The sequence below is a fragment of the Yarrowia lipolytica genome, chromosome 1F (genome assembly GCF_001761485.1).
Source record: "Yarrowia lipolytica chromosome 1F, complete sequence".
Lineage (NCBI taxonomy): Eukaryota > Fungi > Ascomycota > Dipodascomycetes > Dipodascales > Yarrowia > Yarrowia lipolytica.
This window is the reverse complement of record NC_090775.1, coordinates 1,198,150-1,212,277: the sequence shown is the minus strand read 5'-3', so window position 1 is coordinate 1,212,277 and position 14,128 is coordinate 1,198,150. Positions and strand designations below refer to the sequence as shown.

General features: G+C 52.3%; 5 protein-coding genes across 5 annotated transcripts; 3 read left to right on the top strand and 2 right to left on the bottom strand.

Annotated features, from left to right (window-relative positions):
• Positions 1 to 327: 327 nt before the first annotated feature.
• Positions 328 to 3,312, bottom strand: YALI1_F12089g (uncharacterized protein; the record flags this gene model as incomplete). The annotated part of the gene is made up of 1 exon (XM_505172.3): positions 328 to 3,312. The coding sequence occupies one exon, from the start codon at positions 3,310 to 3,312 to the stop codon at positions 328 to 330; it is 2,985 nt and encodes a 994-aa protein (XP_505172.1).
• A 957-nt stretch (positions 3,313 to 4,269) lies between these two features.
• YALI1_F12080g (uncharacterized protein) lies at positions 4,270 to 6,333 on the top strand (the record flags this gene model as incomplete). The annotated part of the gene is made up of 1 exon (XM_505171.3): positions 4,270 to 6,333. One exon carries the CDS (start codon positions 4,270 to 4,272, stop codon positions 6,331 to 6,333), a length of 2,064 nt encoding a protein of 687 aa, XP_505171.1.
• Positions 6,334 to 6,382: 49 nt separating this feature from the next.
• YALI1_F12052g (uncharacterized protein) lies at positions 6,383 to 7,053 on the top strand (the record flags this gene model as incomplete). Its single annotated transcript, XM_068283302.1, has 3 exons — positions 6,383 to 6,522; positions 6,904 to 6,959; positions 7,013 to 7,053. The coding sequence occupies 3 exons, from the start codon at positions 6,383 to 6,385 to the stop codon at positions 7,051 to 7,053; spliced, it is 237 nt and encodes a 78-aa protein (XP_068139403.1).
• Positions 7,054 to 7,092: 39 nt separating this feature from the next.
• On the bottom strand, positions 7,093 to 8,892 carry YALI1_F12033g (uncharacterized protein; the record flags this gene model as incomplete). The annotated part of the gene is made up of 1 exon (XM_505170.1): positions 7,093 to 8,892. The coding sequence occupies one exon, from the start codon at positions 8,890 to 8,892 to the stop codon at positions 7,093 to 7,095; it is 1,800 nt and encodes a 599-aa protein (XP_505170.1).
• A 2,082-nt stretch (positions 8,893 to 10,974) lies between these two features.
• On the top strand, positions 10,975 to 12,249 carry YALI1_F12013g (uncharacterized protein; the record flags this gene model as incomplete). The annotated part of the gene is made up of 1 exon (XM_505169.3): positions 10,975 to 12,249. One exon carries the CDS (start codon positions 10,975 to 10,977, stop codon positions 12,247 to 12,249), a length of 1,275 nt encoding a protein of 424 aa, XP_505169.2.
• Positions 12,250 to 14,128: the final 1,879 nt, after the last annotated feature.

Sequence of the window (14,128 nt, the reverse complement as noted above, 5' to 3'; positions counted from 1 at the left end):
ACTGGTCTGCGAAACTGTCCAAACTGCTCGAAACTTCTCTCCAACTCCCCAAAACTGTCTCCAACTCATGTAAAAACTCCCCCAAAAGACATCGCAAATCTGAAACAACCATCGTGTTCAGCAAGAGCACAATATTGCTCATGTGTCATATTATCTACACTTTATCCAAAGATGACGTAGCTGGTTAAATCGTGATACAAGTCTCGGCACCAGTATCTCCTTCAGACAACTCCTAAATCCATCTCTATCAACTCCCTACTCCAACATCACCAAGTAGATATCCTTAACACCCATTCATTATTTAAAAATACATACATTATCATCTCTTCACATGTCCATCTCAACATCACTCTCATCTTCGTCACTCTCATCTTCGTCACTCTCATCTTCGTCACTCTCCTCACTCTCTTCTCTCTCATCTTCGTCACTCTCCTCAGCCTCGTCATCGATGCCCGAAACTGTCGACAGCCGACTCTGGCGTCGTCCTATGGGACTTCCAACCGCATGACTTCCAATAGAAGCCCGTCCAATTGGACTTCCTCCAACAGAAGCTCGGCCAGCCGAACCTCGGCCAAGAGGACTGCTGCTCATAGAGCCCCGGCCGAGAGGACTGAGTCCAAGAGAAACCCGGCCCCCAATAGACACCCGACCTCCAACAGAACCCCTCAAGCTAGTGTCTCCACTAGTCTCATCTTCAGGGTACTCGGGGGCCTCAAGTGCATCCTCATCCTCGGGAACAGTATGTCTTAGAACAGTGGTATCAGCCTCCGCGTTCTCCCCTTCTTCAGCTACCTTCTCATCATCCTCCTCTGCCTCCTTCTCTGCAACGCCATCCACAACTCCCACAGGCTCCATGTTCTCCACTGACGCCACAAACCGATTAAATGCGTTCAAGGACACATTGTCAATACCCTCGATGGCCTCGTGACACCGAACAACAGCCTCCTTCAGCTTGGTCAGCTCCTCAGCCGTCAAGCCGGGGAAATACAGCTTGGTCAACGCAGACGTGTACGCCCTGTGCTCGGCTCGCTCCCGGCACTCACTCAGATACGACAAGATATCGAACGCCAGATCGTAGTGGACACGTGACGTAGTTTCTGTGGACGACTGGTTAGTAATCGACACCACACGTCGCGGATCCGTCCAGTCCAAAACCTGCTGCATCATCTCTGTGGCACCGGTAAGAGGATCATCTTCAATATCCTCCAGGTGACGCAGAATTCTATCGATAGCAGGAATAGCCACCGATCCAAGCACCTGCTGATTCTCGTCACGTGAGTAGGCGTACACAGGAATGCAGAAAGACAAAACCTGCTTCAGAGCACCGTTGGAAGCACTCTGTGGGTCAAAGTAGTTGAGAAGGATACCCGCCAGAAGATCGGGGTTGGAAAAGACGCCACAGAGAAGCAGCTTGAACAGTCCTTCGGCGGCAACAGCCTGTAACTCGGGGATGTCGGCGTTCTTCAACGCCTGGTAGTACAGCTTGTGCACACTCTCAGAGTCCACTTTATCGGGAAGATCGAGAACTGAACGACCATGAAGAACCAAAATATCAGACATGATCTTAAGAGCTTCAACCTTGAACTCAGCCTCGCCCTTGTGAACACAGTGTCCGAAAACCATGAGATTGTCCGACGCTTGTTCACGAGATAACAGAGAAAGAAGACCCAGGCATCGTAGACCCCGTTCACGGATTGTAATCACATGAGAGCGAACTGAGGGAAGAACCAAAGAATCTAGTAGACCGCTCAGCTCGACATTCGACTCCAGAGACGTCTCCACCTGCTCAAGCACCGTCTGTGTGATAGCCAGACACCGCAAAGTGGTACAAAGCACTCTGTCTGGGTCTTCAGACTCACGTGCAATGTCTTCGATATCCACCACGATTTCAACCAGCACCTGGATGAAGTCTCGCTCTCGGGTGCACAGTTTGTGGAACACGTTGACAACCGCAGACACAAGAGTATCAGAGAGATCTTTATTAGTCAGCGCATTGGTGAGCACGTCCACAATCTTTCGTCGTCCGATTTCATCACCAAAATCCAGCTGCTGCGCCAGAAGCAAAAGCTGCTCAAGCACAAACTCCCGCTCGGAGTATCCCTCTTCGTCCACGGTCAGATTTTGGAGATCGCGCTCAATAAAGAAAGCAATCTTTGTAACTTCTGGCACCTGGGCGTCCACTAGATCGTCGTAGCCCTTCTTGAGACAGTATTGGGCGTATACACGCGCCAGGAAGGCCGTTTCTGGTGTCAAGGTGTCCCACGAATCTTTGAACGAGAGGTTGGAAACCATTTGGGGCTTCTGGTCAAATATAATCTCGACGGCAGTCTCAGCTACAGTCGAATTGAGCACATCGAGACGCTGCAGAAGCTCCAGGACGCTACCGTCACAGGTTTCGAGCCATTGGGTGACAAGCATCTTTGTGGCTGCCTGTTCCACACTCGTGTCTCGGTCCTTGAGACCCCATTGGAGCAACTTCTCTCGCATGCCGATCCGCAGCATTCGGAAATCACCAATGCTCTTCATGGTCCGTCCATACACCGACCGTCGCGTGATGGAATTGGTATCACGTGCACGTTCAAGAAGATAGGGAAGGGTCTTCTTGGTCACCTTGAGGTTGAACAGGATAGCCCGGCGCACGTCGGCCGAGGGATCGTTCTGGATCAAGCTCAGTAGCAGCTCCTGTAGCTGTTTCTCCTCCGCGGACTCCTCCTCTCCTTCCTCAGCAGAAGATTGGATTCGGCACAGAGCCAACACGGCCTTTAGCCGTGTGCTGGCGTCCTTGTCGTACGACCGCGCAAACATGGAGTCTCGCAGGTCTTCAAAAAGGTCGTCGTCAATGTCACTAAGAGAGTTGATGACGGTAGACAGAATGTGGCAGCATCGGAACCGCACATGTCTATCTTTGGCCTGGGTTCCTCGGAGCACGTGACGAATGAGTGCCTCGCAGAAACGAGACGCCACTGTGCTCTCTTCCTCCTCATCATCTTCATCTTCATCCCGGTCTTCCTCTTCCTCCTGAAGACGTCCCACATACGAGCCGATGAACTCGACCACCTTGTCGGCCGACTTGTCGCCCTTCTTGCACGTGAGCATGCGGTTCACCAGCAGCAGAAACTTGCGCGTGAACTGCTCTTCCATGTTCCACTGAACTGCTCCCTCGTGTAGTTGTTGCATGGACACAATGATCTTTCTCTGCGCCACTAGCGACCGCTGCGCCTCCTGGAAATACTGCCCCAGTAGCGAGTACAGCTTGGCCTCGTTGCGGTTGTTGGCTTTGACCCCGACATGTGTTTTTTTGGCCGTCGTCATGCTGAGTGGTGGTTTGATGTAACTGGCAGGTGTATAGTGATGCGACAAAGGGATGTTTGAACGCGTCAACAAAGGCCGTTGCCACGGTAACCACCCGGGGGAAAACTTTGTATATTGTGCGGGGTTCGATTCCAGCTTGGGACATGTGATTCAGAGAGTGGAAAAGTGGAGGAAAAGAGGACATTTGGGGTTATCAAAGTGGTATAGATGTATTTGACGATTGGTTTTTTTTGGTTTTTTTTTTTTTTCACGTGATATTCGTCCGTTTGGGGGCATGGAACCCCCGTTTTCTTTTACTTGACTTGGTGTAATAGTTTGTTACATATTACTTGACTTGGTATAATAGTTTGTTACGTGTTACTTGGCTTAGTATAAATGTTTGTTGAGAATTACTTTAAGCAGAACAGAACACATCTACAAGACAGACTAGAGAATATATATAGACAAATCCAAGAGTGCAAGTTGTTGCAACGGTCAATTTACGATATTATTATAAAATCAAACTTATTACGCCCAGTATCAATCTCCATTCAAGTCATCTTCTGAACACCATTGACTCTACACTTAACATCGCCAGACCACACTTTGCTATACAAAATATGGTGTTGCTGGTTAGATAAAACAACTCTGAAAAATGCATCTTGTTGGTCTTTTTCCGCTCCATATCATGGTTCTTTCAGATTTCTATTACGTCCACTATTCGTCGAGATAATTCCAAAACACGTAAAACGTGGCCAAAACCAAAAATGAAACCACTGTCATAGCATTTCAGTCTTTAGCAATCTCTTCAAGCCCTCTTTCTTGTTATACAGGCTCTACATAGTCCGCTACTTGTAGGTGCTTCTATCACCCATTAGTCACATGACAAAGCCTAAATAAAAAAAAATCTGCATATGCATATAGGTAAGCCAAAAAATTGTGAGAGTGCAACATATCACAAAAACAGCACACAACACAATGGACGTTCATAGATGCCGTTTTGTGGACTACAATCCGGCCGGAATCACGGCGCTGGCGTTCAGCCGACGCTCCGAGCTGGACCAGAACGCCTCGCCGGACCTGAGACTGGCTGTGGGACGAGATAATGGAGATATCGAAATTTGGAACCCCCGATGGAACTGGCTCCATGAGACGACTTTGCGGGGAGGAAAGGGCCGGTCTGTCGAGGGGCTGGCGTGGTCTGACTCGGGCGACTCTTCTGGCAAGCCGCGGCTGTTTTCCATCGGAGGATCGACCGCTATCACCGAGTGGAACGTGTCCACGGGCCAGCCCAGAGTCAACTACGACTGCCACAGCGGTGTGATCTGGTGCATTGCCGTGAGCGACGACGGAACCAAGCTGGCTGCAGGCTGCGAAAACGGCTCCGTGGTGGTGGTGGATCTGTCTGGAGGCCCTGGTGTGATGGAGCATTCGCGAGTCCTTCAGAGACACACCTGTCGAGTGCTCAGTTTGGCATGGAGAGGCTCGCAGGTGGTGGGCGGCTGTTCGGACGCGCGGATCCGGGTCTGGGACGAAGACGGATCCACCATTGCCACCATGAAGGTCGACACTGCCAAGGGACCTGTGGCACAGGACGACGCTACTCTGGTGTGGACCGTGGCGGTTGTGAAGCGAGCCAAGGGCGATCTGATCGTTTCCGGCGACTCCACGGGCTCGGTCAAGTTCTGGGACTGCACGCACTTTGCTCTGAACCAGTCGTTCAAGACCCACGAAGCCGACATTCTCTGTCTGGCAGTCGATGCAGCCGGAGACGCTGTCTTTTCGGCGGGTGTCGACAAGACCATCGCCTGCTACGAGTCTGTGGGCAAGCGATGGAACCAGACCAACGTGCGGGGCTACAATGCCCACGACGTGCGAGCTCTGGCTACTTACGAGGCCAAAAACCTGTCTCTTCTTGCATCTGGAGGCGTGGAAAAGGTGCTTGTGGTTGCTTCCGTTAACGAGTTTGCTCAGGGCCCCTACCGAAAGTTCTCGGTGGCTCCCCCGCGAACCCAGACTCTCGTCTATGGCTCGATTGTGGCCATGTGGAACGGTCAGACTGTCAAGCTGTGGAGACGCCTTGAGGGCGGCCAGAGAAGACTGGTGTGCAAACTGACCATGTCTGCCGATGACAACATTTCTGACGTGGCCATGTTTGGTTCTCTTCTGGCGGTGTCTTCTCTTCAGGAGACCAAACTTTTCGAGCTCGAGGAGGTGCTTTCTTCCAAGGGCCATCCCGTTCTGAAACCCAACAAGTTGATGGATCTGGAGGGAGCCCACTTGACCGTCTTCTCGCCCGCTGGAGAGCTGCTGCTCATTTCCTCCGATTCCGTCATTCTCATTTCGCTTAACGAGGAGCTCGCACCTATCGAAGAGCTGCAGGTTCCCGAGGCGGTGCTCAAGGGCAACCTCATTGCCCACGGACACGAGACGGAAATCGTCGCTGCTGCCTTTTCAGATACACATCTGGCTCTGTCGCGGCGATCGGGTCACACGGAGATTTTTGTGCGGGGCGACCGAGGCTTCAAACACGCTCGAACACTCATGCGTCTGTCTGCTGCTCCCGCTACCGCGATGGCCTTCACGGGCGCCAAGACACTGGTGGTGGCCACGGCCGACAACAAGGTGGTGGAGTTCGATCTCGGCTCGGGTCTGCTGACCGAGTGGAGCCGATCCAACCCCGAGATTCCCGACCCCGTGGCTTCTTCGGTCGACCACTGCACAGGCATGTTCCTGGACCCCAGTTCCAAGCACTCCCAGCGAGTGTGGATGTGGGGAGCCACCTGGCTGGCGTTTGTTGACACCTCGACCAACATTCCGGTCGAGCGAGTCCCTAAGCGACGTCTGGATGGAGAGGAGACGGCCAAACCCGTCACTTCCGAAAACCAGACTACCACCGCCTTCTGGTCGACCAGCAAATACAGACCAATCATCGGCGCGGAGATTGTGGACGGCAACGAGCTCGTGGTGGTCGAGCGACCGGCGTTCGACATTCCTCTGCCCGCAGCCTTCTGGTCCAAGAAGAAGAAGCGGGTTGATTAGATGGACGAGACGAGCAGGAGACTTGGGTCACAGGTGTGTTGTATTTGGCATGAGAGGTCACGTGTTACGCCCGAGTGAGGTCACGTGTTTTAGCATGAGGTCACGTATCCGGTACATAGGGTACGAGACCTGTACAATCCAGTCTAGCGCGATACTTGGGTCCCCGAAGTGGATCGACTGGTTGGCATGGTGCATGGATTAAATAGATATTAATGAACTGTTAGATGGAACTGATGAGGTCGGAGGTCGGTGAGGGGGCAATTCGAGACCAGATCTGCCTTAAAGACCGACTTGTGGCACAGTATGTACTATTTACAAGAGACTAGGTACGTACTGTATGAGTAGGAGCCAGTTAGAGAGAATATCAGATCCTCGGAGTTCATTAGGGTGCTCGGATTACTGCTTGACACAGTAGTTGGGCGAGTGTTAGGTAAACATCTACTCGTTCTACAAGTACTTGTAGTGCTCAGCCCATACTCGCCATTGATGACATTTCGGTTCACCCACAAGTAGCTCTTTCCTTCTCTATGCAATTAGTATTTCTTTACATGGGTGAGTATTCTCATTCAGTCGCTTTGCTCAAAGTGAGTCTCTTCCTATCACTGGTGAGAGCCTCATTCAAGCGAGTCTCCTCCAACCACTCCGATCAAGTGAGTCCTATCCAACCATTCCGACCAAGCGTTCAGACACTCCGGTCAGGCGTTCACTCCGATCAAGTGAGTCTTTTGAGCTGCTCAGACGACTGGCTTCGCTCGTCGTCTAGTAATCTCTAAATACCCGAATCAAACCATCCAACCTGTTCATCTGCACCAGCAGCTTCTCCTCTCTCATTCTCAGTCCCTTGAGATCCGCCTTTTCCTGCTCGGTCAGAAATTCATCTTCGTGTCCCTTGACATCCTCTCGCTGCAGCTTGCTCAGCAGAATGGGCAGCTTGGCACGCTCGGCAGCCACCCGCTCGAAACAGCGCGACAAAGACTTGTAAATGTCCTGTGAAATGAGCGAGTATGCCCGGTTGGCTCTATGATGCCACAGAAAAATGGTTCGAGACGCAGCTCTGTCGGCGGTTCGAGGCAGCTCTTGCACGTCCAGAGCGCCGACAGAATGCAAGTCGTGCAGGTGGTTGAGAATCTCCTTAACGGGCAACAGCGCAATATTGGTCAGCAGCTTTTCGTCCACCTTGCCCTTGTCCTTGACAGCTCGCAGCAACCGCTTGGCCACGCGGCCGTACTTCCACTGAATGATCTGCTCGTATCGCGCGCCCCGCAGGCACTCGGTAGCCTCTTTGAAGTTGACGTACCACTCTCCTCCGCCCTTGGTGCCCACGCTCTGCACAAACTTGAGCGGTGAGGCTGCCAAAATCTGCATTTGTTTGGATACTGCTGTTGCTAAAGCAACGCCCGACAACTCCTCTTCCATATCTTCTTCAACGTCCACCTCCTTCTCGTCATAGTCTCCAGTCTTTGTATATCCCTCTTCAGTCTTGACTCGTTTGCTCTGCGGCCGGGGAGAAACGGATCGTGATCCCTTTCCTCGCGGTCTAAGACCGTCCAGGCGAGGATCGATTGTCTTGGCAATCTCCATCGACGTGATGTTGAATTCAGCGCCTGGAGAAGTGTCTTGAGTGCAAGAATGCAGACGGCCAACGTACTTGCTGAGACACTGTCTGTAGACCTCGGCCGCCGTCTTGCCACATCGCTCCTCGGCCAGCTTGGCCAGCTCCTCGTTTCGCGCAATCACCAGAAACTTGTCGGGATTGGCACACAGCACGGCCTGGTGGTCGAGCTTCTCGGCGCGGTTCAGGACAGGGACGCCCTTAGTTCGGGCCACAGAGCCCGACACAAATCCCAGATTCAGCGAGTTGCGCTCCTCCTGCATGCGCTCGAGCTCCGTTTTGGCGCTTACCGCAGCCTGGTTCTTTCGGGCAGACTCGGCCATGGACAGAGGCAGTTTACTGAGGTGGTCTCTGAACATGCGTGCGTAGAGATCTGTCTCGGGCTTGAACTGCCACGCCTGTACGGGCACCAGAAACCGTTTGCGCAGCATCACCGCGATACTGGCCTCCACGCTGTCTCGGTCGTGCTCGGGGGTGGCTTCCAGGTAGTCGGCCACCCGCATGTGTCCGTACACGAGCAGGTTCTGGGCAATCTCGGCACACCTCTCGCCCGACTCGGGGTTGCTTTTGCCGCCGGGGCCCTTGCCGAAGTCCTTTCGCACCGCATCCACCATGCCGCCAGCCCGCACCACCTGGTAAATCTCCTTCCAGTTGGCCACGTAATGGATGGAGCTGGACTCGCCAATGTCGTCTGTATCTCGCCCGGATTTGCGGTCGTTGGCCCAGTACAGCACAAAGCGGTTCTGCACCAGCGCCGCCAGACCACTGTGCACCGCTGACAGCGGCAGTTTGGTGGTTTTGGCGAGCTCAGCAGCCGTCTGACGCCCATAGTCCAGAAGAGACCCCACCAGAACCGCCGATAGCTCGCCGTATATGCCCTTGAGAAGCACGCGGCACAGATCGAACAGAGCCCGCGAAGACTGGTCCGGGTTGTGCAGCTCGCTCATAGTTGGTGTGTGTTTGTGAAGTTGGTTAGTAAAAAATCCCCCAGTAGAGTTCAACTTTCGACAAGATTTTTTTCACTGCATCATGCACCTATGGGTGGTGGAGGGGAGTAGAGGGTTGGGGTTGGGAGGCTGTTATTCGGGGGATTAAGGGAGTTCGGAAGGTTGTCGTGGACACGTGATCTTGCATGTGGCGTGTATTTTCCCTTTAATTGCACCGCTGACTAAACATGGTGGAGCCTACACTACAAGGACATGTAGCTATGGACATGTTGTTTAGGGAGTGTAAGATGGGATGTGAAAGGGGGATGAGGAAAACATACAACTACTTGTAGTATGACTGTATATTCAGATGACGACCAAAAAAATAGATCATATTTCTACGCTTTTCCTGTTTTTTCCTTTTTTTCCCCAAATTTTTCCATCTCAATCTGCCAATTCATCTCCCGTCAACTTTCATCACAGCGCATACAATATGCATGCACGTTCTTTTTTATATTTTATATATATGTTTTATATTTTTATATATGTTTTATATATTTTTATTCCAGGATGCGTGAGTAAAACGGGGATAAAACGGGAAAAAAACGGGAGTAAAACGGGAGTAAAACGGGAGTTAAAACGGGAGTAAAACGGGAGTAGGAGGTGAACCACGGGCTACAGGGAGGTCACGAGCTACAGTGTATTCGATATCGGGCTGACTTCATTTCTAAAAAGTCAGATTATGAGTGTCTGTTATATACAATATATGTTCACCAGAGTCAAGTCCTCCAACTGGCTGAATTTTGACCGTAGAAAGCTGAAATTTGACACAGACATACTGGAGACACAGAGCAGACGGGAACAGCGATTTCTCTCCTTATACATCTACACCAACGAGGTATACGACACCCCAAAACAAGCCACTTTCACAACTCTAACCACCTTGGGCATGCATGTTTGAAAAAAACAATCTATGGTGATGAACATGACTGGGTAGGGAAAGAATGGGATAAAAATGAGTCAAATCAGATTCAAGATTGGTATTGTCGGGGAACACGGCGGAGGGGCCCATGTGACCAAATTTCAGCAAGACCCGATCCAAGTAGCGCCCACAAGGGGGACCTTTTAGTCATACCGGTCAATGCAACTCCAGAATCAGAGGTGAACAATCAGAGGAATTGTTATAAGAAGATGTCGATAGAAATGTCTCCGTCCAGCCAAGTCGACGACATGTTAAACTCCCGAGAACCTCTTTCTGTGGCCCCATCAGGCTAACTTTGGATGCGGACTCAAATACAGTCACAACTCGTGTTACAGTAGTCAGAAACGACTTGCGAAAACACCAATGTACTCCCACAATTCCAAGGGTCACAATGGTATACTCAACTCGTCCTCAAACCGCCCTCACTGTTGCAGAATCCCCGTCGCCAATTGCCCTCGATCCCATTTGCCAACTTTGCATCAACTGTAAACAAACTCGGAGATTTGACAAACTTGGAGATTTTTTAGATGCACGACCAACGTCATATTGAGGGAGATACGGCGAGGCGGGGGGAAGAGGTCACGTGGATGGACAGACCACGTGACCATTGCCACTCGGTACACGCCGACTCCATAGCCAGAGTTCGTCTATTCACGTGATCTGTCTCAAATACTACGCTGCTCAAACGGCTCATAATTTTGTATGTACAATGATGATTTGCGTGATTCGAGTGATTCGAGTGATTCGAATGATTCGAGTAATTCGGAAACAACACCACACAGTGCACGATTGAGACGGGCGGCGCGGACGAGGGGCAGATCACGTGACCGACCGGGTCCAATTGAGCTCCGCTGGCGGAAAAAAGACGGATATATCTTGGCGACCGCGCGCTCCAGTCGTCTCCTCCTGGTCGATGGTCTGATGCTGAGGAGTCCCAACCACGCGCTGCCCTAACCCTCGCACTCCACAACCAATCAAAACCGACGCTTTGAATGTCTTTTTGGCAAAAAAGGTTAATGTGCGCTCGCACAAATCACACCCAATAGTCAGTTCACCAACCACCCAGAACTAACCCCTTCACAACACAACACCCCCCCAAACCCCACACAAAAACAACCACAATGTTGTCTGCCCGATCCTCCATGACTCGGGGTGTTCCCCGACTGGCCGTTGCCGCCCGACACTTCTCCACCGCCGAGGCTGCCGGCGTCAAGGTCGCTGCCCAGGACGGCCAGTCCCCCATCTCGGACCTGTCTGTGGTGCTGCGAGGTGGTTCTCGATACGCCACCGTGCCCGGCGTGTCGCACATTCTGGAGAAGTTTGCCTTCCAGAACACGGTGCCCAAGTCTGCTCTGCGATTCGTCCGAGAGCTGGAGCTGTTTGGCGGCAAGCTCTACACCCACACCACACGAGAGCACATTGTGCTGCGAACCCAGTTCCTCAAGCAGGATCTGCCCTACTTTGTCGACGCCTTTGCCAACGTGCTGAAGGAGACCAAGTTCCAGCAGTTTGAGCTCACCGAGCGAGTCGCTCCCGTGGCCGAGCTCGACCTCCTCAAGCGAGAGTCGGACCCTGCCTTCACTGCCCTCGAGGCTGCCCACGAGGTTGCCTTCCGAACCGGCCTCGGAAACTCCGTCTACGCCCAGGGCTACTCCCCCGTCACCCTCGAGGACGTCAAGGAGTTTGCCCGACAGGTCTACGCCAAGCAGAACGTTGCTGTTGTCGGCAACAACGTGGTCCCCGCCGATCTGCAGCAGCTGGTCGGCACCGCCTTTGCCGACCTGCAGGAGGGCTCCAAGGTGACCCAGGCCGGCACCACCACTCTCCACGGCGGTGAAGCCCGAGTCCGAACCTCCACCGGCAACGCTCTGACCATCGCCCTGCCCATTGCCGAGCCCAAGCCCGTCTACCACGCCCTGGCCTCCTTCCTCGGCGGCCCCGCCTCCATGCCCTGGTCCGTCGGCGCCTCTCCTCTCGCCCAGGCCACCGTTGGCACCCACACCTCCGTCAAGGCCACCTACCACAACTACGGAGACGCCGGCCTCTTCGCCATCACCATCAAGGGCGACTCCCCCGCAGAGATCTCCCAGGTGGCCCACAAGGCCGTCCAGGCCCTCAAGGACACTGGCGCCGAGGTGACCGAGGAGCAGGCTGCTCGAGCATACGCAAAGTCCAAGTTTGCCGCCGCTGAGGCCTTTGAAAACCCCGACTCCTCCGCATCCGTCATTGGCATGGAGCTTCTGTCCGGAGTCTCCCGAATCGCCCCCGAGAACGTGCAGAAGTTCACTCCTGCCGAGCTCTCCGAGGCCGCCGCCCAGCTGTCTGCCAGCGCCAAGCCTGTTGTTGCTGCCGTTGGCCAGGTCCACGCTCTTCCTTTCGCCGACGAGCTTTTTTAAGCGGTAGGTTAGCATAATAAAACTAGATATTGACGACCCTCTACTGGCGCGCAGTATCATCCTTGCGACGCTGTCACGAGCATGATCTTGCGGCAGTATATGGGAGCAGACGTAGACTACGTTGCGAGTGCCACGGTCACTAGTGATGTATGTACACGTAGGGTGACGATGTTATCGTAGAGTGATACCAGTGACGGGTCCGATGATACCGGTGACAAGAAAGAATGTGGTGGGTATGACCGCGATGGGAAAGAGTGTCAGGATGTAGTGTGGACTGTGTGTATCGTCATGAGATGCTTCCATGAACTACGCTCTGAAGTGGTCTTGTCGAGTGTTGTTGCAGGGAGGAAGTTCATTTGGAGACGAGAGATTTGTGGGAGAAGATAATAACGGGTTGATCTTGTTTCATCAGGGGATAGAGCAAGTAGAGGCGTGAGGGGTCTGTAGAACTGAGGGTATTGGTCTCATCGGGGGTATCCATGGTAATCTGGGTGTACCGTTCGACATCTGGCTTGTGTCTGGTGCCAATACTGACTATCATTATTGGAAATCTGATTGTGGCAGTGAAGGCGGTAGGGTATCAGTTTGTGGAGAACGAAGGGTGGCTGAGGGCTGGCTGTGATGCTGTTGAGGAAGTTGTCTGAAGAGGTCAGAGGAGGTCAGAAGAGGTCGACTCTCAACTAGTCGCTTGAAAAGCACATAGACAGTTCACTTCCGGTTCACTTCTGTTCACCTCGGTTCACTTCTGATACACTGGCGGTCAATATCTCAGTGTCTGTTGGCGAAGGTGCTGTGATTGGCGACTTGTGGAGTTCAGAAGGAGTCTGAGTGAAGGCCAGGGAGGCTGTCGTGATAAGGCTGGAGGCCGGATACATGGGTTGAGTGGAGTGGAGGAAGTTGTCTCAAGTTCCACTGAGATAATTGGATTGTTTATGGTCATTGTAGTACGAGGAGTACGACAGCCATAAAGGGTATGGATTGGTGTCGGTTGAGAAAGAAGAGATAGTATGAACCGAGGCCGAGGCACCAGGTGATATGGAGAGGTACATCTGCCAATTGAAAGGCGAAAACATATTGATATGAAGATTAGATGCTCTGACAATGTTTACTTTTCTCATATTGTCACTTCTCATACTCTTTCTCATGTTAACTTCTCACACTATTCACTTCTCATGTTCCCTCTACCATCTACCTCTCCTCAAAAGACTCAAGGATAACCTGGCCATGTTTCATCCCAACAACAAACGTCCTCACTCGCGGCTCTTCCCTCTTTTCTTTTCTCTTTCTCTTGCCATCCAGCCGCTCGCCAGAGTCATCTTCGGACCGGACCCCCGCCCCTTCCTGGGCCACATCTTCCTCCGGAACAAGGCGATTAACGAGATCCAAAAGCCGCTGACGTGCTGCCATGGGCGACATTCGAGAAGTGTAGTCTTCAAACTCCTCGGATTCCAGCAACGTGCTCGATAGGCGAGTTCTCACCTCGTGCTCATCCCTCTGAGTAGAGGCAGTGGACAATCTGCTGGTGGAGGCGTTCGAAATGGTGCTGGAGACGGTGCTGTGATTGGTTTCACTGGCCTCGTCGTCTCCTTCCTCATACGCATCAAGAGGGTCAATTTCCGAGTACATTTGACGACACGTTCAAAACTTTGGTCCTACACAAGACGCAAAAGAGTATCTACCAGGCAATATCCATGGCGATGGAGACATGGAGAGTTCAAAAGTGGGATTTATGGACATGGAAAAACCAGATTCGGGTGTTGTTCCTGTAATTGTATGGTTTCAAGTGCTACTTTATGGGGTTCAAGATGACCGTAGATATGCGCTGCAGAGTCATGATAGACATTTGGAAGGAAGAATAATCAAACGACGAAACTCGAAA